This window comes from Globicephala melas, chromosome 10, assembly GCF_963455315.2.
Source record: "Globicephala melas chromosome 10, mGloMel1.2, whole genome shotgun sequence".
In the NCBI taxonomy this organism is placed as follows: Eukaryota; Metazoa; Chordata; class Mammalia; order Artiodactyla; family Delphinidae; genus Globicephala; species Globicephala melas.
In genome coordinates this window covers 46,771,838-46,797,019 of record NC_083323.1, presented here as the reverse complement: position 1 = coordinate 46,797,019, position 25,182 = coordinate 46,771,838, and the positions used below count along the sequence as shown (strand labels likewise).

General features: G+C 35.9%; 1 protein-coding gene across 7 annotated transcripts in view; it reads left to right on the top strand.

The window, feature by feature from the left end:
• RAB3IP (RAB3A interacting protein) overlaps positions 1-23,152 on the top strand; it is a 71,245-nt gene extending 48,093 nt beyond the window's left edge. For 6 of the 7 annotated variants that reach the window (XM_060307124.2, XM_060307122.2, XM_030866298.2 and 3 more), the window contains 8 exons: positions 747-842; positions 6,772-6,849; positions 7,514-7,717; positions 12,249-12,377; positions 13,626-13,738; positions 17,206-17,305; positions 17,666-17,735; positions 21,925-23,152. In XM_060307124.2, the coding sequence (XP_060163107.1) occupies positions 747-842; positions 6,772-6,849; positions 7,514-7,717; positions 12,249-12,377; positions 13,626-13,738; positions 17,206-17,305; positions 17,666-17,735; positions 21,925-22,007 (873 nt within the window). In that variant the 3' untranslated portion in view covers positions 22,008-23,152. The remainder of the gene's footprint in view (positions 1-746; positions 843-6,771; positions 6,850-7,513; positions 7,718-12,248; positions 12,378-13,625; positions 13,739-17,205; positions 17,306-17,665; positions 17,736-21,924) is intronic. The other variant, XM_060307121.1, reaches the window with a different exon arrangement.
• The last annotated feature ends 2,030 nt before the right edge of the window (positions 23,153-25,182 follow it).

Genomic DNA, 25,182 nt, shown 5'->3' with positions numbered 1-25,182 from the left:
AGGGGATTCAAAAACTATGCTGCCACCACAATTACAGAATAACTGTATTTGTGGCTGATATATAGAGAGTTTGGATTTTTTTTTAATCTCTAAGTTTGAAAGATAAATTTAGGGTAACATAAAATTGCATATTTAACATCTTAATAAAGGAATTTTTAGCATCTATTTATGACCTATTGAGGAGTCACGTATAAATGTAGGATTTTTGTCATTAATAGTCTTCTTAATTTTAAATGTAATATACATTGTTTGCCTCTGGTTACAGTGTTAAATGGGTATAGTCTCCTAATGGAAATTTTAGACTAATTGCAATATGGTACATGGAATTATAGGTAAACAATTTTTAAAGTAAACATGAAAAAACTTCACTGAACATTTATTGAAATGAATCAGCATAATCGAAGAAATTCCTTGGTTGATAGAAATAAATATGTTCAGAGAAAAGTTAAGGAAAAAAGAATGAAGTTATTTAATTGTTTATTTTCACATGTAATGAATAATTATACTTAATCTTTGGATATTTTATGAAAAAACATGAAAATTTAATATGTGAGTTAGAATTATTTGTAATTTTAGACTTGCCTGATTGTTTCCACATAGCAAGTGCTAAATGAACACTTTCAGTGTGAATGTTGTAGGTGGGGGCAGTCTTAATATTTTGTAATTTTATTAGTAAAATTTGTATAGTCTGCTGAATCTAACTTCGAACTTTGGAAATAAAAAATAAAATGATCAATTTCTCATAGGAACTGAAGTTAAAAGATGAAGAGTGTGAGAGGCTTTCTAAAGTACGAGATCAACTTGGACAGGAATTGGAGGAACTCACAGCTAGTCTGTTTGAGGTTGGTCTGTTTACATCTTGGCCAAGAGCAACGTCATGATTTTTATATATTGATAGATTTGTTTTATGAGGGAATCTTGAAAAAGATATGCTTAGCTTCATGCATATTTATAAGTCCTCTAAAAAGATAAAATCTTTAAGAAATGTAAAGTCTACAACTTAAAATGATATGAAAAGAAAAAAACACTGTGGGTTACCAGAATCAGGTGGTTTAAAAATGTGTATGTGGAAAGAAAGGAGGTAAATTTTAATTTTGATTTTACCAACTATTTAGGGGCTGCTTTAGAGTATCTTTATATGATTCCGTAACAAAGATGGCAAACCCTTGAGGTAGTCTTCTGATAGGGGATGATTTGAGGAAAGTTAGAAGGCACACATCTTTATTTCCAGCCTGCCACAGGATCAAAATTCCTACCCAGTTCAAGCAGTGTTTCTCAGTAGGGGGGCCATTGACTTTGCTGGACATTTAGAATCCTTGGTGTATTAGGGTTTTCCAAGAAACAGAACCAATAGGATGTGTGCATATACATATATACATTTACATGTACGTCGAAAGAGACTTATGTAAGGAATTGACTCATGCAGTTATGGAGGTTGGCAAGTCCCAAAATCTGGAGGATGAGTTGGTAGGCTGGAGACCCAGGAGAGATGATGGTGTAGTTCCAGTCTTGAGTCCAAAGGCTGACAGACTTGAGACCAAAGAAGAGCTAATGTTTCAATTTGAGTCTGAAGGCAGGAAGAATACTCTTACTCTTTGGGGATGAGCCTTTTTGTTCTAACAGGCCTTCAGCTGATTGGATGAGCCTCACCCACATTATGGAGGGCAGTCTGCTTTACTCAGTTTACCAATTCAGATGTTAATCTCATCCAGAAGCATCTTCACAGAAACATCCAGAATGTTTGACTAAAGTATGTGGCCCAGTCAAGTTGGACACACAAAGTTAACCATCACACTTAGCCCAAATTCTAGTAATACTCCCTCATCATTTTGACAGCTTTTAAATATCCTTGTGGAGGATGGGGAGAGGGTATTATTCTTGGTTAAGAACCACTACCTTTAGGTTATAAGACCTTTAGCCTTCAGAAGTTGCTTATTAAAAACATGGATGTGTTACTAGAATGACTAGTGTCATTATCACTTTACCAGTATTTTCCTTTTTTCCCTAAAAATTTGTTCTTAAAAATTTTAATGTAAAAAAAGATTTTGCCGCCTGCCGATGCAGGGGACACGGGTTCGTGCCCCGGTCCGGGAAAATCCCACATGCCGCGGAGCGGCTGGGCCCGTGAGCCATGGCCGCTGAGCCTGTGCGTCTGGAGCCTGTGCTCCGCAACGAGAGAGGCCACAACAGTGAGAGGCCCGCGTACCGCAAAAGAAAAAAAAAAAAAAAGGTTTTGGAGGAAAAATTTCTTTACCTTTTGTTATTTTTGTATATGCAGAGTCTTTTTTAGTTTTAGCTGTATGTATTTGCTTACCTAGTTGTAATCCTAATATATTTTGTACTTTAAATAACATCTTTTCATGTTACTACATAGTGAATGTAATGATAATCATAATCTATCAGGTGTACATTCCACAGTTTCTATCATTACAAGTAATATTGCAGAAGATATTTTCAAACGTGGGCTTTCCGTGCCCCATCTGCTCCACAACCCTTTGCCCTCTCCCCTGTCTTTTTGGGTGTCATTTGCTTTCATGGACGTTTATAAACTAACTTATTTTCTTGTTTAGTTAGCTAGTTATCAGAGATGAGAGGAAGATAAATTTAAGCATAGAGGTAGTGGGAAGTTAAAGATCTGGAACAGGAGCTGTGTAACTTGTTACATTTTTTATATGTAGAAGGACTCGGAAACATAAGACTTTTCTTCCAGCAATGTCTGGTTAGAAATGTTTATAATATATGGATAGTAGATAAGCAAACAAATATATTATGCTACTTACGTTAATTTTGATTTCCTATCTGCCTGCCCTTAATTTTAACCCTGCTTATTTCCATCCATCTGCACTTACATGTGCATTTTGTTAGATGAAGTAGGAGGAGAACAAACAAACTTTTCCCTCTCTATAGTAGGATGTGAAGTACCAGAAATGCAGTTCATGCAGTGAATGAAAAAGTTATCTAAAAAACATAGTTTTGGGATCCGTAACTTATCCCCAACCTAACAATGGCTAATAGCCTTAACTGTGTATACTTTCTGGGAAAGAAACTACACTGATTAAAGATGATTTCAGTAATGAAGAAAGTTGTATTCAAACCAATACGAATTTAGAAAAAAAGGGCAAAACGTTTTTCTGTGGTCTCAGTTGTGCCTTCATGATTTCGGTTTACCATTGTCTTATGAAAAGATGTTTTTTGCCTACATTTTATGTGTATGTGTCTGTAGTTTTTTTAAGAATTAAAGATTTTTCTGAATAAACTCAATTTGTACAATTTTGGTAAACTTGTAAACTCAAATTAGGAATTTATTATGAATGATGAATAATCTTGAATATAATTATACTTTGTATTTAGCAAACGTGAGTCTTAAATGTATCAAATACAGGACTCTAAAATTTTATGTATGTGTGTGTATATATGTATATATATATTTTTTTCTTCTAGTATTTTAGATTTTGAGATAATGTAAAATATAAAATGAAGTTGGTTGAAAGAATGCTTTACAAAGTAGTCTACATTTAACATGGAAAAAAAAGATATGTAGTCTTAAGATGTTTTTATATTTTTTCAGCCAGTTTTAATAAATGTCTATGATATGCTTAGTTTTCTCTCAACAATGCCATATGGCACATATAGTATAAATTGTTATTTTGTCTGTGAAGAAAATGAGGCATAATTAGAGTAAGGAGCAAAGTTGGGACTCAGAGTCATGACCTTGATCTTGCTTTAAGTGCTATGAAAGTCATAAATGGAACTTCCATTTGTCTCAAGCCACAGAGACAAATTTGAGCATGGACCTTCATTATGATAAAGATACCTACTATTTATTGAGAGTTTCGTGTGTACTAGACACTGTTCTAAGAGCATATGTACTTACTTACAAATTATGCACATACACTAACACACATATGTTACATACAGTATAAAACAAAAGTTTTAAAGAGTGAGATAATAAAAATGCTTAAATTTTTTATAATAGTACAAAAATATTTTATTCTCACTAAACCATATTGTGTGTGTGTATATTTATTTAGTGAGGGCAGTGTGATTGAATATGTTACCTTTGTTTTTGAAATCTTTTAAATTTATGATCCAGATGAAGGTCTGGTCTAAATTCCATTTTTAAAATTTAGATGTAATGCTGCTGCTGACTCACAGATACACTGATCCAAAAGGAACAAGTACTTCTTTTCCTGTAATAAGTCATTATACTGTATTTTCAGTCCCATTGCCAGTTATGTGAAGGCTTTTCCAGAACATTCTCTAGTGAATTTTTGTCTTCTCTAATACCAACAAATTGTTTTTGCAAATTAATCAGAAGATGTTTAAACACTTTTTTAAAAAAAAGAGAAGAAAATCCCCTTCATTTGAATCACTGCTAACCAGATAGGAAAAATTTCTGTTTTCAAAGTTTGTAAGTATACAGACATGAATATTTGTATAGATCAGAGGTCTGCAGCCTACAGCCTGCAGGGCAAAACTGGCCTATATATACTTTTGTACAGCCTAATGAGACGAGATTGGTTTTTACATTTCCAAATGGTAAGAGGTGGGGGAAAAAAAATCAAAAGAGGAATATTTGGTGACATATGAAAACTATATGAAGCTCATATTTCAGTGCTCATGAATTTTTATTGGAATGGCCTCACTCATTGTTATTACTGTCTATGGCTGCTTTCACACTGCAGCAGCAGAGTTGAGTAGTTACAATAGAGACCATATGGCTTACAAAGCTCAAACTACTTACTATCTGGCCTTTCTAGAAAGTTTGCTGACTTCTCATATAGATGATACTTATATCATTTTTCAGTTTCAGAATGAGAGTGATAGAAAAGTTTTCAAACTTTTTTGAATATATCCTTTGATGTCTTTTGTCAATTTGCTAAAACCTATGAATTATCATTTTAGATACTGCTCCTGCCTCATTCTAGCTCTTTTCTCTTTCCTTTTTGGACTCCAATAACATGTATGTTATACCTTTTCAATGTATCCCTTATATCTCTAGGGGACAAGTCACCCCAAATCCCAGCTCACTTTCCTGGATTTACCTGTTCTCCTGGATCTTGGTCCCCTGATTCTTCACTCTTTTGTTAGCTCTCTAATGTCTTCAAACACATTTTTAAAAAATGTCCCACTTTTAAATATTGTTCTCTGTAGGAAGTTTGTTTCAAGTTGCATAGTCCGCTATTTATGAAACCAGAGTCCATTTCCAAACATTTAAACAAATATTCTCTCCTTAGCACGAATTACTTCTGCATTCGTAGTTTAAATGTCACTTATCTTGGTGGGTCAGATAGATATGTTTATTATTTTGAAACTACCTGTCAAGTAGTGTTTTATTCACAGCGACATCAGAGAAAAATCTAGCACAGCTGAAACATTTGTTATTTTTAAAAGAAAAATGCTTACCTCATTATTAAATTTGATAGCTCTTACAGACTTTGACACAAGATAACCAGCATAATTGTGCATGGCATATTCTCACAGTTAATCTCATTATAAAGCATTGATAGTAAAGCTTCTCTTATTTAAAATAATATAATCTGTAAACTCACATTCATGGGCACATACAAGCTGCAGTTCATTACAGTATTCTAAGAGCAAATGGACAAATGGGAGTGCCACCGTGGAATTCTGGTGTGGAGAACTTCTACTCTCCCCTGAACAGTGAACAGACCTAGTGAGGGTTCTGTTGTCAAATGATTAAATGTCTTTGAAGCTGATTTCCTTCCTTCCTTCCTCCTTCCCTCACGTCCTTCCTTCTCATGAACTGTAAACTGAAGTTCTAAAATACATGTTCTTAAATCCTGGGGGATTATCTTGAGCACCCTGTATACTGTTCCAGTCTATTCTTATTCTTTATAGGGATTATTCCATACAGGAGAGTAAGCTTTTTAAAGTACAAGTAAGATCATGACACTCTCTTCCTTAAAAAACCATAAGGCTTCATAGTGGATTTAGAATAAAATCCAGAATTTGTACTCAGATATTTTATTTGATTATTAGAATGTAATCAGAATGTAAGCTCCTTAAGAGCAGGGACCTTGTCTCTTTTCCCAGTGTATTATCAGCACCTGGAACAGTACCTCATGAAGAGGTGTCATGACTAAGTGTTTGATGAATAAGTGATATATGAATAAAGGGGAATTAAATACCTAGAGTTTCATATTTGTGGTACTAAAAAGTTAAGATCTTATTAAACGGTTAACTCTGATTTGCCTTTTTAGATTGCTCTGTACAAAATTGTCATTTAATATCATTTTGTGAATACTTTTATTGGAAGCTCTAAGGTTTCTCAACTGTTATTCCTATAAACTGCAACATTATTGATGTGTTAATATTTTTGTCCCTTCTGCATGCCTTTGCTGTGGGTAGTAATATGAATGAATTGTGTGTGTGTGTGTGTCTGTCTGTCTGTGTGTGTGTATATACCAAATTATAAAAACCTAACTGCAAAGAAGTTGGATTTGACATATGGGTTATGTGTTTTCCTTCATCACATTTGCAGTCCTTACACAGGGATTGATCAGAATGATCAAACTCAACTTGGCTGCCTCAGTGGTAATAGATACTAAAAGAAGGTACCTATTCCTTATTCCTAATAGTTGGTCTGGCTGATGACAACTGCTATTTCAGCAGTTTACACTGGATACTTAATTTTAGGCAAAATTTTGTTAGTGTACCTTTGCCTCAATCATAGACACATGTTGAAAGATTTTTGAAAACAAATGCTAAATACTTTGTTTCCAAAATTTGAGATGTTAACTTTTTCAGGAAGCTCATAAGATGGTGAGAGAAGCAAATGTCAAGCAGGCAACAGCAGAAAAACAGCTAAAAGAAGCACAAGGAAAAGTAAGTTGCTGCTGCTTTTAATACTGTAAAGTGTAAAGAAATTAGTGATTACTATTTTAAAAATACCTTAACATTTATTGGATTTGTTCTGATTATAAAAGCAGTGCTTACTTTAGAAGATTTTTAAAACTACAGGAAAATATAAAGAAGAAAATAGCTACTACATATATATAATTAATAATGAATGTTTGGTGTCCATTTATATTAGAAGCAAATGATTTAGAGCCTTGTGAATCACATGTATTATCAAAAGGGTTACATAATCACATTTTAAAGTTAATATTTATTTTCTTAATTCACTAAAAAAAAGCCAACTGAAATGTTATCAGATTTTACTGTTTTAGGAACGAACAGCAACTAATCATAAGCTATTTTTTAATATATTTTGAAGATTTTGAAAATTCACATAAGTGAAATGTTAGACATTTTGATAATTTAAAAAATTTCATCTGATGTGAATAGCAGCTGAATCCAGACTGTATGGAAACATCAAAAAACTTGGTTTAAAAAAAAAAAAATTTGGTTTTACTTTCCTTTTATTAATCCATAGGAAATACAGATTAAACTTATATTTCATCTTTGAAAGTAACCAAATTGCTAACATTTAGCTGCATCTGTCATAAAACATATTCAGTGTATGTGACTGTGTTGATTTCTTTTCAAGATTGATGTACTTCAAGCTGAAGTAGCTGCATTGAAGACACTTGTATTGTCCAGTTCTCCAACATCACCTACACAAGAGCCTCTGCCAGGTGGAAAGACACATTTTAAAAAGGGGCATACAAGAAATAAAAGTACAAGCAGTGCTATGAGTGGCAGTCATCAGGACCTCAGTGTGATACAGCCAATTGTAAAAGACTGCAAAGAGGTAACTCGTCCAGGACTGTCCCCTCTGACTCTGTTGATACTTATTAATTCTCATCACTGAGGTGTTGGTTATGATTTTTGCCAGCAAAATTTTTAGTACAAAATATTCAGTATTAAGATGGGGGAGGCATTATCTAGAGCTGGCTGCTTTCAGGGATTCTTCATTTCCCTTCTCTACCTGGCTGACTTTGGAGTACCTGCTGGAAACTTGGTAAGTTTCTTAATCTCGATATTTCATTTAGGGAGCAAACTGTCATGTGTTGTATAAAGGAGAGTGGGTGGCTTTAATGCTATGACTAGTCAAAATTTATTGCTAGGGTGCTCTAGCAAAATATGAATATAAGAATGTGTGAAAATATTTAGGTGATTTTCTTGAAGAATGGCACATTGCTTTTACTTAAATTCTGGGAGAAGCAGAATTTTGTATCAGTAAGGTAGTCCTAGAGTTCAGATAATTAAGCAACAAAAAATAGAACTAATGGTAGCCTTATCATTTTAAAAGATATGTTATAAAGATAACTGAGATAATAACTGGAAATATTTTGAGGATTTTTGTTTTTGTTTTTGTTTTTTGCGGTACGCGGGCCTCTCACTGTCGTGGCCTCTCCCGTTGCGGAGCACAGGCCCTGGACACGCAGGCCCAGTGGCCATGGCTCACGGGCCCAGCTGCTCCGTGGCATGCAGGATCTTCCCGGACCGGGGCACGAACCCGCATCCCCTGCATCGGCAGGCGGACTCTCAACCACTGCGCCACCAGGGAAGCCCCTTTTTGAGGTGTTTTGAGTAAAATAGTTTTTACTTACATATGATGAGAAAACATTTCCAAGGGGATTGATCACTAATTAATGAGCAGCCTTCTCCCATTTTTTTCTTAAAAACTATATTTTACATTGTGAATTCAGGTTCATCATTATTCATCAAGAAGCTGTGTGTGCTTGTTCAGATTTTTGCATGGAAGCCAGGAGTTTATTAAATTGAATAACCAAGGTTGTTACTTATTTTAATTGAATTGCATTTTTAGTTATTAATTAAAAAGATGCTAGTGAGAGAGAAGTTCAGTACTTGGTCAAATCTGAATGTGACAAAATCTGAAATTCACATTGGTTTCTATTAAATATTTAAGAAGCTTTTTTAGTCATAACTTTAATTCTGATTTCTTTCAATTTAGATAGTATTTATTTTTTGGCTGCGTTGGGTCTTCGTTGCTGTGCGCAGGCTTTCTCTAGTTGCAGCAAGCAGGGGCTGCTCTTCATTGTGGTGCTCAGCCTTCTCATTGTGGTGGCTTCTCTTGTTGTGGAGCACAGGCTCTAGGCGTGTGGGCTTCAGTAGTTGTAGCACGTGGGCTCAGTAGTTGTGGCTCGTGGGCTCTAGAGCGCAGGCCCAGTAGTTGTGGTGCACGGGCTTAGTTACTCCACGGCATGTGGGATCTTCCCAGACCAGGGATTGAACCTGTGTCCCCTGCATTGGCAGGTGGATTCTTAACCACTGTGCTACCAGGGAAGCCCTAGATAGCATTTTTCATTGCTTGGTACAACTTGTAGTTTTGCTATGGTTTCTCAGTGTGTGTAATTATGTACCTTTTTTCCCTATTGTCTACACTAAGAAAATTTAAATATTTTCTCATGGAAAATTTTAAAGTTTTGTTTTTAATTTACAAAATTCCTTAACATATGAATAGGCAGTATATAACTTCTTGCTTTCCACATATATCCTGTTTTCTGATACATGTGAAAAACTTGTCAAATAGTTTCATTAGACAGCGGAAACACATAAATTTGACTTGTGTAAGTCTTAGAAAATGATCTAACAATTGGAAGGAAAATGAAACATGTCCATGTTTCTGCAGAAAATGTGATGGGGGCATTTGGTCATAACGTATCTTCTGAAAGCATTTAAAACACACGTGCATGCATGCACACACATGTAATGAGGCAAGGCTTTGAGATCAAGTCACCCAGATGTCAACTTTTACTGATTTCTTGCTCTGTAACCTTGGTCAAGTTATTTTATTTCTCTAAACCCTAGTTTCCTTGACAATAAATGGAGATTATAATATTTATCTTGCTCAGCTTTTAGGATTAAATGTTTGTGAAGTGCTTACCATAGTTCCTGACAGAGTCAGCTCTTAATAAATTAATTACTGCCTTTAATCTAGAATCTTTCCTTAGAACACTACTTACCTACTTTGAGCTTTATATCCATCAAAGGGTAGACTTTACAAAGAAAGTGAATTTGAAAATGTAAGTATTACTTATCTGCTAATATTTTTATCCTTTCACCTTTAGCTTTGATTCAAGGAATTTATGGATTGGGATGAAAAATATTCACATTGAGATTGCCATTATACACCTTAAAGGAAAATCTGTAGGAAACCTGGGGTACAGTCAGCCTTTTGTTACTTTTGTGTAGACTCCCTGCACATCTGATTGAGCTGTGCTAGAGGCCATAGCTGCAGTCAGTGCTTCATTTATAGCGTATCCAGTGCTTCTGGCTTAGAGTGCCAGGCGAGTGAGAGACACTACTCTGTGTTTGGGTGGCTGTGGGTGGATGTAGCTTTGTATGTTGACAGGTAGTGTTGAGCTGGGCTGAGGGAATCTGTAGAGAAGAATACTTGGGAAAATTTATTAAATTGGATGGGTAGAGAAAGGACAACTGGAAGAGTGAATAGGAAGGTGGGTGCCAGCCTGGATTATTACAGATAATTCAGATGGTAGATACTGGATGTTGAAATGCCAAAACAATCTAAATAAATGTTATATTTTAAGATAGTCTATTTAGGAGGCTATGTGTGTGCTGCTTTTAGTCTTGCGGCTTATACAGTAAATATTTTGGAAATTCTTTTGGAAATGCCTTAAGGTAATAGCAGAAGAATTGGTGTCACTTTTGACCCCAAACGAGGTTTCACGGTTTAGTCAGTCTCTGTTTATTCAAACATGTTATTTTTAAATTCTTTTTTTTAATTATTTAATTAATTTATTTTTGTGTGCGTTGGGTCTTGGTTGCTGCGCGGGCTTTCTAGAGTTGCAGCGAGAGGAGGCTGCTCTTCGTTGTGGCATGCAGGCTTCTTATTGTGGTGGCTTCTCGTTGCGAAGCATGGGCTCTAGGCGCACAGGCTCAGTAGTTGCGGCGCACAGGCTTAGTTGCTCCGCGGCACGTGGGATCTTCCCGGACCAGGGCTTGAACCCGTGTCCCCTGCATTGGCAGGTGGATTCTTAACCACTGCGCCTCCAGGGAAGCCCCTCAAACACTTTATTTAATTAACTTGGCTCCAAATTACTTTTTGATTATTTTCACAAAAGACTTATCATCTTTTGTATTCAGAACAGTGTGCACTTGTATCTTTTTTTTTTTAATTTTTTTTTGCGATACGTGGGCCTCTCACTGTTGTGGCCTCTCCCGTTGCAGAGCACAGGCTCAGCGGCCAAGGCTCACGGGCCCAGTCGCTCCGCGGCATGTGGGATCTTCCTGGCCCGGGGCATGAATCCGTGTCCCCTTCATCGGCAGGCGGACTCTCAACCACTGCGCCACCAGGGAAGCCCTGCACTTGTATCTTAAGGGGAGCTCCAACATTGCTATTATTTTTTTTTGGCGAGGTGGATAATAGTAGTGTCCTTGGACACCGTAGTGGATACATTGAAAAGCGCCAGCTAGTCATTTGGGAGTTTGGATTGTTTTTTTAAAAGAAAAATTGCGGGGCTTCCCTGGTGGCGCAGTGGTTGAGAGTCCGCCTGCCGATGCAGGGGACACGGGTTCGTGCCCCGGTCTGGGAGGATCCCACATGCCGCGGAGCAGCTGGGCCCGTGAGCCATGGCCACTGAGCCTGCGCGTCCGGAGCCTGTGCTCTGCAACGGGAGAGGCCACAACAGTGAGAGGCCCGCGTACCGCAAAAAAAAAAAGAAGAAGAAAAGAAAAATTGCTGCAATGGAATATTACTCAGCCATAAAAAAGAATGAAATATTGCCATTTGTAGCAACATGGATGGACCTAGAGATTATCATACTAAGTGAAGTAAGTTAGAAAGAGAAAGACAAATATGATATCACTTACATGTGGAATCTAGAAAAAGATGCAAATGAATTTATTTACAGAACAGAAACAGACTCACAGACGTAGAAAACAAACTTACGGTTACCAAAGGGGAAAGGACGGGGGAGGGATAAACTAGGAGTATGGGATTAACAGACATACATTACTATATATAAAATAAACAACAAGAATTTACTGTATAGTACAGGGAGCTATATTCAGTATCTTGTAATAACCTATAATAGAAAAGAATCTGAAAAATATATGTATAACTGAATCACTTTGCTATATACCTGAAATTAACACAATATTGTAAATCAACTATACTTCAGTTAAAAAAAAAAGAAAAATTACAACTGTGTATTATAACTAATCAAGAATGGTTCAATTATTATTTTAAATAAAGAATATTTCTTTTTCAGTAATATTTAAATTAGGTTTCAGTTTTATAAAGTTATTTTATGTTTGTACTTTTTAAAAAGTTATTTTGTGTTTTCTTTTGTCAGGCTGACTTATCCCTGTATAATGAATTCAGATCTTGGAAGGATGAGCCCATAATGGACAGAACATGTCCTTTCTTAGACAAAATCTATCAGGAAGATATTTTTCCATGTTTAACCTTCTCAAAAAGTGAGGTAATTAAAAACACATTTTAACAGAAATGCATTAGAGTTGTTCCTGTATCTTTTCCTAAGTCATGTTACATATTTTAATATCTCTTACATAAATAAGTTATAAAGTGTCATATTTTACCATTTTATCCATTCCATATTAGGATCGTAATAATTTCTTGGCATTCCCTTACTGAACCTCTTTCCTTATTTGAGCAGAGGATCACTTATGCTGCAGTGTGTTGCATTGGAGTGAAGTATTAAATATGTAAGGGGGTAGGACTTAATTTTTAGTCCAAGGTTCAGTGCAAGGGAAGTTATGTACACTCTAAAGTGTTTGTTGGGTTTATCTGTATGTGATTAAAAAGAAGTCCTATTTAGTTTCTTCATCTTTAAAACAGGGGGAAAAAATGCCTTCCTTGCCTGTGTCACAGGATTGTTAAGATAAAATGAAGTGAATTAAGTAGATAGAAAAATTTTTTTTTAAAATACTACACGGCAGTATACAAATGTAAGGTCATAATTTTAATTTGTTCTTACATGTGGAAAGTTTGTCTACAAATATCCTGTTAATCAGTGTTTGAGAAAGTTAATCCTAAGAGTCTTTTGTTAAGTCTTTAGAGGATTTAATTATATAACACTGCTTGTAAGGAAAAGTTAAGATGAACAGTAAAATGCTTTTGATATGTAGATATGTCAGTCATTGTGGCTCTGGTTTTAGGTAGGCTGTTCAGTATGAGTAATCTTGCCAGAATGAAATTTGTCTGTTTCATCAATTGTTTATCAGTTACTACTGTCTCCATCTGGGCATTTAATATTTGATAACTCAGTTAATTCTTTTGTAGACTCTTGTGCACATAAATACATGATCAGTAAATATATAGCTATAATTAACACATATTGCTGTGTTATGAATGACCAATAGGAAAAAATAATGCATAAATTTAGCAAAATAAAGCCTTAGGATATTCATTGTGAAGTGACGTAACCAGTGGATGTTAATTGTGGGTAAGGGGTGGCGTGGAATTAATGTCTTTAATCTCCTTCTAGATAATAAAAGTTATTTAGCTATAACTGAATTGCCTTTCATAACAATGTTTGAATTATAAAAGAATTCAAACCGAGATTATGTGGTTTCCTTCTTTTTCATTAGCTAAGGCAAATCTAGTGGACCTTGGGAGAAATAATTTTTAAAAACCAGTTTATTATAGAATAGAATTTTTATATTTTCCTGCCAGCATAGCATCTAATACTTCTTTGTTTTTTTTGAAGTTGGCTTCGGCTGTTCTGGAGGCTGTGGAAAACAATACTCTAAGCATTGAACCAGTGGGACTACAACCTATTCGATTTGTGAAAGCGTCTGCAGTTGAATGTGGAGGACCAAAGTATGTTTTCAAAACCATGTCTTAGGGAAGATACTGAGCTTTTAAAATTTTATGTGTTGTAGTTATTTAATATTTTCTGGTTTTAAATGTTAAATCTCTTGTCAGTTTTCTATTTAAAGTCTGTGCAGCCCAAAGACCAATCCCTGGGCAGTGTGGGGATTTCAAATTTAGCATCAGTGGAGAGCCCTTCTAATTACAAACGTATATGTGGGATCCAGGTAGATCAGGTGTTAGAAACTTCTTTAAAAACCGCATGTTATAATCCATTAGTTGATTATGAAATCTCTTTAGTGGGTCATAAGCAGAATTTTTGTTTGTTATACTTATATGTACAGCTGTGTGTTCTGGGCTTTTGTGTAAATTATTTCTTTTTGAGGCTTGCCATCAAAAATAGTTTGAGAAGACAGTGAATTAGACCAAGTCTTACCAAGCATGAAAACAGGGTACCAGAAGGCTTGGTTAGTCCTATCCTTTACTACTCTTGCTATAAAACTTTCTCACTTTGGTAAGTAAACAGCTATGTCTCCCATATGTGAGAGATATTTGGCAGTTTTATACCTTCAGGGGTGACTCCCACACTTCGTAGCAGGGCAAGCTGTCTTCCAACTGGTCCTGGGAGGAGGAAAGACTGAAACCAACAGTACATAAAACGTTTGCCACAGCTGTTTAAAAAGTGACTTCAAAAGATTTCGAGGAAGCTGCTTAGTTGGTGGTGAAGAACTAGATCGGTATAGGGGACCGAAGAGGCCGAGAGAGCTCACAGCAAGCAATAATTGAATCCCATCAGGCCATTTTGAAGGCAGAGGAGGAAATAGCTGGTTGAGATTAACTCCTAGGTCTGTTAAAGCCAGTCGTAGGAGTTGTGTAGTTCTTGTTCCCTGTTATGCACGTCACACTCTCAGCAGCATCACACAGTGTTGGTATTTGGGTAACTTAATCCTGTATTTGCTCTGTGAGCCACACGTCTACCTAGAGTTATGTCCTGTTTGACACTCCCCCATGCCACACCTGTAGTATGGTGGCCTCTGAATTTTGGGGAAGAGATTTTCATTCCTAAATTCTGTCCTTCAACAAACACCTGGGTATTTTTATCCTGGTCATTAATACTTTTTGTACTTTTAGTTTCTATGTTATACCTTATTTTAAATATAGCAGTTTTTACTGTAGGATTTTAAATTTATACTTGCATTATATATCACACATTAAACATGTGCAAATGATAACAAATCAGAGTCTCAGTTAAAGTAGGTTTTTACAGTATTTTAGTAAAATAATTATACAGATTAGGTTTAGAGAATAATTTACATCGTTAAGAATATTGTTGTTCTTGTGGGCATGGGGCCAGAAACCAAGGTGTTTGTGGTGCATATTGTGTGGAGAATACTAAAGAAGACGTTGTCCTCTTTTATGAAACGTGAAGTATGGCTCTTGTGGATGAGGTTATCAAGATAAACACTAAACGAATGGCACAGTGCTCGGGGAATTTTGTGGAAGGCAAGATCATTCTACTGGTGGTGATCAGGGACTGTTCTTGGGATTTGATTTGATCTGGGCTTTTGAAGCATGGGTGGAATTGGGGAGATAAGGAACAGTACATATGACTGAATAAAGGAACAAGAAAACAGTGTGTTCAGAGGATGGTGAGTGTATGGAGAGGGAAGATGTGAAAAAAAGGAATTAGAGGTGACTGATTAGAGGGATACCGTGAGCTTTTGGAAATCAGTAGGAAGGGCTCTGGTTTTGGAAACAAGATGATACGTCTAGATTTAGACACGTTGACATCCCTAAGTGAAAATGGCAAGCAAGGATTTGAAATGTTGGGACTAGAGCTGTTAAGGGATACTGAGGTAGTGTGGCATGTTAAAAAAAACATTGGAATTAGAGGTCAGAAGACTTAGTGTTGAATCCTGGCTCAAATAAAAATATATTGGCTTTAGAAATGAGATAACTTAAACACTTTTTTATTATTTTAAAAGTTGATACTTAAAACCACTTTACCTGAGTCCTTTCAAAATAAGAAAAATAGTAGACAAACAGGTATGTCTGCTTCCAAAAGGTGATTTTTATCAGTTTGATGGTTACTTTTTTCTCTTGTGTAAATTGTGCTTAAAATAGTATAGTTCCAAAGACTTTTACCACTTGTGCCTTAAATTTCTTGATTGTCTATCCTCCCCAAGCTAGTAGTTAGTGCTTTTAAATATTGTTATAGATCATTAAAGGAATTTTCTAATAAAGGAACAATGAGGCTAAATCTCTTTGAAAAGGTAAGAATTCTTTTGTGATTTGAATGGCCACTTCCAGAATTACCCTTTTAAATGCACATTCTCCGTGTGTTTGCTTAATATGGAGGCACATTTGTATCATATTTCTGGTAAGTATAGCTGAAAATTAATGTTCATTTAATATATTTTTCTTTATTATATAATTTATAATGTTGTATAAAATGCTATTGGCCACTTTATGTTACTTAGAGCTACACTAATTTTGCATTGACAAGGAATGATAGCTATCTTCAGTCAAGCTTCTAATTTAGGAGGTTGACACCTGGGCTGCTGTGAGTCCAGCCTGATCCTGTTGAGCAGTGGAGTGACGGGTGGCCTGTCACTTAACCAACAGTCATTGAATGTCTGCTGTGTGCTGGGCCATGCTTGGTGCCCAGGCATTTAAAGATGAATAAAATACATTTACTGTTCTCAAGAGGCTTTCAGGGGGACTTCCCTGGCAGTCCAGTGGTTAAGACCCTGCACTTCCAGTGCAGGGAGTGCAGGTTCAATCCCTGGTCAGGGAACTGAGATTCCACATGCCAAGTGGTGTGGCAAAAAAAAAAAAAAAAAAAAAGAGGCTTTCAGCCTAATCGCAGCCAGAAAGCCCTCATACCAAATTTTACATGTTGTAGTATGCAAAGAGAAAGGTTGGTATGTCTAAATGTAGTGTGCCCTTGGCGTAATTGTTAAGATTCAGTGTATTTGTACGGTAGCTTATTCCTTTGTACTCCTTAGGCCTAGGTGCCACGTTAAATGCATATGCATATATACCAACCCAACACACCAAAAAGCATCCCATCTGGAAGCTGTTCTCCTGCAAAGCTGTCAATAACATGTTTTGAGACCTAAGCAGTCACTTTTAAGTTTTTTTCAACTGAGAGAGAAGTTGAAGTCCCAATGGAAAGCTGAGAGCTGCCCTGCAGCTGATTACTCATTTGTAAATGTGCCCCAGGACATATATGAACACATTTAGCTTCTATTTCTAGAACCATGGTTAAAGCTATGTCTGTAAGCTTATACTAGAATGTAAGCCCCAAAGGGCAGGGCTTTTGTCTTTTTCATCATTATAGTCCAGCATCACAAAGTGCCTGGTACATGGTCGGTTCTCAGATATTAGTTGTCTTAATGAATATACAACTTGTCCAGAAGGTAGAGGCAAAATGCTTTTAATTTAAAAAACTAAAATTTATCCTTGTTTTACAGAAAATGTGCTCTCACAGGTCAGAGTAAGTCCTGTAAACACAGAATTAAATTAGGGGACTCAAGCAATTATTATTATATTTCTCCTTTTTGCAGATACAGGGTAAGTAATTTAACCACAAATTTCTTTTTTTAATTAATTTATTTATTTTTGGCTGCATTGGGTCTTTGTTGCTGCGCGTGGGCTTTCTCTAGTTGCGGCGAGTGGGGGCTACTCTTCGTTGTGCTGCGCGGGCTTCTAGTTGTGGTGGCTTCTCTTGTTGCAGAGCATGGGCTCTGGGTGCGCAGGCTGCAGTAGTTGTTGCTCATGGGCTCAGTAGTTGTGGCTCAAAGGCTCTAGAGCGCAGGCTCAGTAGTTGTGGCCCACGGGCTTAGTTGCTCCTGATTAACCACAAGTTTTAATAAAGCTTGCTTTGATGTGAGATATTTGACTGTTTAACATTTTTTTTTCTTTTTGGCATAGATCACTTCTGTATGTAACTTTTTCACGTATATTCGATATATTCAACAGGGACTTGTGAAACAGCAGGATGGTGAGTGTTCTTAATTCATTATAAAATATTTGCATGAAATTCAGTAAAAAGTATGGAACATAATAGTAAGCGCAAGTCAGCTTTATCATTGGTACATTTATATTGAATCTCTTTTGTAGGTCTAATAAAATGTGTGAAGAATTTGGGAACAAATGCATCTTTTAAACATGTATTTAATCCTTATATTTGCCTCATTTTACTCTAATTTTAAGCAGGATCAGTTTTAACTTTTAAGGGGTATATGATAAACCAGATGGTAAGTGTGAGAGGAGCATAAAGCCCATTGAATTTACTCCTTAAGAAATAAAAATGAACAAGCTCTAGACATGGTCAGATTTATTTTATTTATTTTTTAATAGATTTTTTAGTTTTGGCCATGCCACGTGGCATGTGGGATCTTAGTTCCCTGACCAGGGATCAAACCCATGTCCCCTGCAGTGGAAGTGCAGAGTCCTAACCACTGGACCACCAGGGAATTCCCCAGATTTATTTTAATTACTGGAACCCACAAGGCACTAACAATAAATTCTTTTCTGTATTTTTCTACTATCATGTGTAAGTTAATAAAGCAGTCCTGAGCATAATTCTGAGTGGAATAAAGATGACTGTGTTCTAAATCAGCTGAGACATGCGGATGATAGATCCAGGATAGTCAGCCCAGGACTCTGCTGGATATTTTTTAATGTAGTCTTTCATGGCATTTTTAATGTAGTCTTTCATGATTACTTATGGTTTTATAGCCGAATGTCTTAAATACCAGGCGTAGAAACTAATATGGCCTGACAGCTCAAAAGCAGTGTTTGTTTTGTGTTTTTTCTTTAAATATGTATCATTGTTTTAAAACAGAAATAGCAGATACTAGGCTAGGGACAAGTCCATGCCAATTTTGTATTTGAAGTTGTGGGAAATTTTCCTGTTTTTGTTTTTCTAAACATTGAAAATTTTCTTATACTTAAAAACTAGTAGATGCCTACTATCTTTCTGTCATGTAAACCAGTGAATCTTAATTCTTTGGAAAAATCAGTCGTGTTGATAAAAACTTAGTTTAGCGTTTTCAAGCTCTAGTACGTTGAAAATAGTCATTTATTTATAATCCCATATAATTAGGTTTTAATGCATAAAAGAAAAGAGGTGAAACCTGTCTCTAATTAACGTTGAATTTCAAAAGGCCACAGAGCATAAAAGCAGTCTTTAAACTATACAGTACTTTTTATGACTTTAATAAAATTTAAATCTTTTTTAATACCTATTGGTAGATAATATGATTTAAGCTGAAGAACAGATGATTTGTGTTGTCAAGCATATTTTTTCTCCTTGTTAAAAAAAGAAGTTTTATGTAAAAGAATGAAATTAGAGCACTCCCTAACACCATACACAAAAATAAACTCAAAATGGATTCGAGACCTAAATGTAAGACTGGACACTATAAAACTCTTAGAGGGAAACATAGGAAGAACACTCTTTGACATAAATCACAGCAGGATCTTTTATGATCCACCTCCTAGAGTAATGGAAATAAAAACAAAAATAAACAAATGGGACCTAATGAAACTTCAAAGCTTTTGCACAGCAAAGGAAACCATAAACAAGACGAAAAGACAACCCTCAGAATGGGAGAAAATATTTGCAAACGAATCAGCGGACAAAGGATTAATCTCCAAAATATTTAAACAGCTCATGCAGCCCAGTATTAAAGAAACAAACAACCCAACCCAAAAACGGGCAAAAGACCTAAATAGACATTTCTCCAAAGAAGATATACAGATGGCCAAGAAGCACATGAAAAGCTGCTCAACATCACTAAGTATTAGAGAAATGCAAATCAAAACTACAATGAGCTATCACCTCACACCACTTAGAATGGGCATCATCAGAAAATCTACAAACAACAAATGCTGGAGAGGGTGTGGAGAAAAGGGAACCCTCTTGCACTGTTGGTAGGAATGTAAATTGGTACAGCCACCATGGAGAACAGTATGGAGGTTCCTTAAAAAACTAAAAATAGAATTACCATATGATCCAACAATCCCACTATTGGGCATATACCTAGAGGAAACCATAATTCAAAAAGACACATGCACCCCAATGTTCATTGCAGCACTATTTACAATAGCCAAGTCATGGAAGCAACCTAAATGCCCATCGACAGACAAATGGTTAAAGAAGATGTGGTACATATATACAATGGAATATTACTCAGCCATAAAAAGGAACAAAATTGAGTCATTTGTTGAGACATGGATGGATCTAGAGACTGTCATACAGAGTGAAGTAAGTCAGAAAGAGAAAAAGAAATATCGTATATTAACACATGGATGTGGAACCTAGAAGAATGGTACGGATGAACTGGTTTGCAGGGCAGAAGTTGAGACACAGATGTAGAGAACAAACGTATGGACACCAAGGGGGGAAAACCGCGGTGGGGTGGGGATGGTGGTGTGCTGAATTGGGCGATTGGGATTGACATGTATACACTGATGTGTATTATATTGATGACTAATAAGAACCTGCAGTATAAAAAAACAAAAAGACAACTAATACTAAACTTTCTTTGGGTTATTTGTATGGAAATATGTTAATATAAATGTTTCAGACATTACATGAAATTTCTAAAAATCTTATCTGTGCTGCTATAATGTTATAAGTCATAATTCTAGTTATTACTTTAAAATGTATGTCTCAGAAACAACTAAATTTCCTTGTCAATTGCATTATTATGAACTTTCATCAGATCTTTAACCATGGTCATTTTTAAGTCTTTTGTCATTTACAGACAGTTCTGGGTGTACTCTGATGCTTTTGCAAAAATGTTCCTATAAAAGGGTTTCATCTTCAATGAATTCATGGAAAAGACTCTGACAAGTACAGGTTTCTGGTAACTGATCCATCCATACTGCTGAACTGAATGAATGAGCATTTTCAGAACTCTAATGGAAAACTGATGAATTCATAAAAGTGCTAACAAAAGGTCAAGATGGAAAAAAAAGTTACATGGGACTGAGTGAACTGATGAGGATGATTATAATTTTTGTGACTTTCTGTTTGAATAAAAAAAAGAAAAGAAAAAAGAAGTTTTTGTAGGGAAGAATGAAAGGTACTCTACTTTGTGAAAACAGGAAGAAGGGATCATGAGTGGTTGTGGTGATGGTGATAAAAGTGATATCTTGTCTGGTTCCTCTTACCCTTTCACTTCACAGCATTTGTTACACATTGTATACTGAGTGGGTTTGTAGTAAATTACTGTTAATTTTACAATCTGTTTATTATCTGTGCCTTGTGCTAAAAGGGATTTAAGGCAGTTAAATATAAAGCAGGGTTTCTCAGCCTTGGTACTATTATTATTTTAAACTGGATAATTCTTTGTTGTGGGAGGCTGTCTTGTGCATTGTAGGATGTTTAATAGCATCCCTGGGCTTTACTCACTAGATGCTAGTAATGAAAAATATATCCAGACATTGCCAAATGCACACCTGGGGACACATTCTCCCAGGTTGAGAACCACTGATCTAAATCAATCTAATCTGATCATATGTCAGAGAGAGACCTTTTATTATCTAAAACATAGAGCAAATTTCTTCCCACTTATAGAGGGGACTTTCAGAAGCACAGATAATTGAAATTTACAGTTCATCCTCTGCATTTATTTTTATTTCTAATTGAGCCATACACAGAATCTTTCCCTATTATTACTCACAAAGAATGTTACTAAGTTCTCTGGGCTGTCTCTTGTTTTCCTTTTTTTTTCCTGTTTACTCTGTTGGTTTTAATGAAAAGTGAAAAATGGCCAAGATACAGCAAACTATAGCAAGAAGATGCATAAGTTAGATAATAACTCTTGTGTAATTGAGCATTGAGTGTAGTTACTCAAGAAGGCAGCAGCATTGCCAGTTACTCAGGACATTGAGATGCCTACCTTCTTTTGGGCTAAAATGGTAGTCAGTCATTGAAGTATCTAACAAATCGTTGTAGCAAAATTGGTAAATACTGCTTATTTATTCGTAAAACTGGGATGCTCACAAGTACATGGAGAAGTTAGTGTGAAGCAGTGATAGCATGTCTAAGCATTAGGTACATCATTAGGAGATGCCCAACTGGCATTTCAGCTAATCTTAAATTTTCAGTGAAACAGATTAAAAATAATTAAGGTAATAGTTTATGATTTATGTGTTTCTCTTTTCTGTTTGTATAGTTGATCAAATGTTTTGGGAAGTTATGCAGTTGAGAAAAGAGATGTCATTGGCAAAGCTGGGATATTTCAAAGAGGAACTGTGATGCTCTGCCTGGGACCATGCATGAACCTCCCTGAAGACCTGGAAAATGACTGAATATTTTTATGGTTACTTGATATTTATTTCCTTTCAAGGAGTGGGTCCAAGACTTTTTCCCTCTTTTGCAAATTACACTGAAAAGTACTATGATTTCTTTTAAACTGACCTATGCTGTGTTTGCTTATTTAGTTGAACACACTATAAAGAATTACAGGTGTACTAGTGATTGTAATTTATAGTTGCAAAAAAAAAGCTAAATAAATAAATATTAGATTGAGTGTATTTTTGCTTTCTCTTCTAGCTCTGACATGATATATAGGGTCAGCTGAATATATTGAATTGTAGTTTTCAAACTTCATAGCAGCCTGCAAAAGACAAGAGAAGGGTAAGTGAACAGGATCAGCTTCCTTCCCCCCCCACTACAATGACTCTATTTTTGTCTGTTTTATATGTTAGGATTGAAAAACATTTTATTTAAAGAAAGATTTCTTCTGAAAAGAAAGTTACTTTTATTCATTCTGTTCTCTGTAACTTAAAGAATCCCTTTATTATGGTGATTAATAGAGGACAATCACATTTTATTCTAGAGATGCATTCTTGAACATCTTGATGTAGTGTATTTATACTTTACATACATTGAGCACTGTAGTAATCATTGAAAGGGTATAAAGATAAATTAGGAGTTTGATGTGTGCTCAGGGGAGTTGGAAAGGGTGTGGGTTGAAAGAGTGATACTTGCAAAGGATACACTGATCCCAGAGCCACTCGATCTGTCAGTTTCAAATTGTAAAACAAATGGTGTGGAAAAGCAAAAAGAAGAAATGAGAAACCACTTTAGTCCCTCCATCTAGAGAAAGCTACTCAATATTTTTGAAGAATAGACTTTCAGATATTTTCTACCTATGTGTGTACATTTCTGAAACAAAAAGTAGACTTTTTTTTTTACTTAAAAATTCTACAAATCTGGATCAATGTAAGGTTTTGATGATGGGATGTTAACTAATTGTGTTTGGACATTAGTTTGTTTTAAATTTCTTTTTCTTGTCATAATGCTGTGATGAGGATCCTTTTGTATACTTCTTGGAACATTGTTGGCTTATTTCCTTCATGTAGATGCCTAGAAGTAAAATTGTTGGGTCAAGCAAGGTACATGTGTGTTTTAAAATATTTGATCTGCATTGCCAAATTGCCATCTAGAAAAGTTGAACCAGTTTATATTCACAGCAGATGTGTGTGAGAGAACTGGTGTTCTGAAGGTGGTATTACTTTCAGTCCTGTCTCAAAGGTTTGGTCAGCCTTACGTATAGAAGACTCAGTCACCAGGATGGATGGAAGCGCACAGACAAAAGGATATTTGAGAATGGTATGGTAGAAAACATCATTACCATGCCCAGCTCAAGAATATGAAATTGAACATGAAAAGAAATTTGAAACTAGAATTTTATGTCTTGATAGTTCATGTGAGGGCATAATAAACATGTGCTCAGACTTTCAAAGCTTCAGAAGATTTTCCACACAAAGATGCAAATTAAAAACACTTTGGGGGGACTTCCCTGGTGGCACACTGGTGAAGAATCTGCCTGCCATTACAGGGGACTCGGGTTTGAGCCCTGGTCTGGGAAGATCCCACATGCCACGGAGCAGCTAAGACCGTGTACCACAACTACCGAGCCTGTGCTCTAGAATCTGCGAGCCACAACTCCTGAGCCCACGCGCCACAACTACTGAAGCCTGCATGCCCTAGAGCCCGCATGCCGCAACTACTGAGCCTGTGTGATGCAACTACTGAAGCCCATGCACCTAGAGCCTGTGCTCCACAAGAGAAGCCACTGCAATGAGAAGCCAGTGCACCGCAACGAAGAGTCGTCCGCACTCACTGCAACTAGAGAAAGCCTGTGCACAGCAACAAAGACCCAGCGCAGCTGGAAAAAAAAAAAATTGGGGGAGCTTCCCTGGTGGTCCAGTGGTTAAGATTCCATGCTGCCAATGCAGGGGGCACAGGTTCGATCCCTGGTCAGGGAACTAGGATCCTGCATGCCGCATGGCATGGCCAATAAATAAATAAATTTTAAAAAAAAAGAAAACACTTGGAGAAAATACTAAAACTAAAAGAGAAACAAATCCAGGAGATGCTTTGAGATTTGGGAAGAAAAGTGATCAGATACGTAGAGAAAGTTTGTTGATAACTTTAAAAGAATAAAAAGTAAGGCTAAAGAAAATTTTAAAACTTCAGGTAGATCCTTAATAATCTAGAACTAAAATTCTTTACAATATCAACACAATGGGAATGGGAGAAGACCAGAGAGCATGGGGATATATTAAAGTTCTTGTTAGATGAAAAATGGAGATAATCAGTTAAAAGTGAAGAGACCAAGTAGAGAAAGAATATGATACGGAAATAAAAAGTAAGTAAAAATATAGTCAAGTTGGATTAAAGTATATGATAACAAAGCATAAGGACATGGAAATGTTGGAATAAAAGAATGGAAAAAAGATGCCAGGAAAATACCAAAAGAAAGCTAGAGAGGTTATACTGTTATCAGAAAAGAACATGATAGGACAAAAATATTATTAGACATAGAGTTGGGTTTTACATAATACTAAAAATTGAGTGCACCAAGAAGACTTAATGAGAAAATAGAAATAATAAAAATGGAGAAATTTAAAAATACTAAGAGCTGACTAATAATGAATATCAGAACTTACAAGGATACAGAGAAAGTGCTTCAAGGAAAAGTTTATAGCTTTAAATCCTTATTTATATTTTTAAAATGAGCTGAGTGTCCAATTAAGTTATAGGAGAACAAGATGAAGGAGATAAGAGCAGAAACAGAAAACAAGAATGCAGTAGAAGATTATCAAAGCTATTGAGTCTTTGAAAAGATGAACAAAATAGACGAAAATTTCTGGCAAGTTTATCCTGGAGAAAGAGAAAATGTACAAATAACCCATACTGGGAATGAAAAGGCCTATGTCACTGCACATACTAATGGATGTTATGAACAACATGGCAATAAGTTTCAAAATTTAGGCAAAAGGGAAAATTCCTAGAAAAAAATGTGTTATATTTTGGTTAAGAAGAAGTCAGAAGCCTGAGCAGTACTACTACTATTAAAGGAAAGGAAGTAGTTAGAAATCCTTCTGTGAAGAAAACTCTAGGCATAGGTGGTTTTACCAAA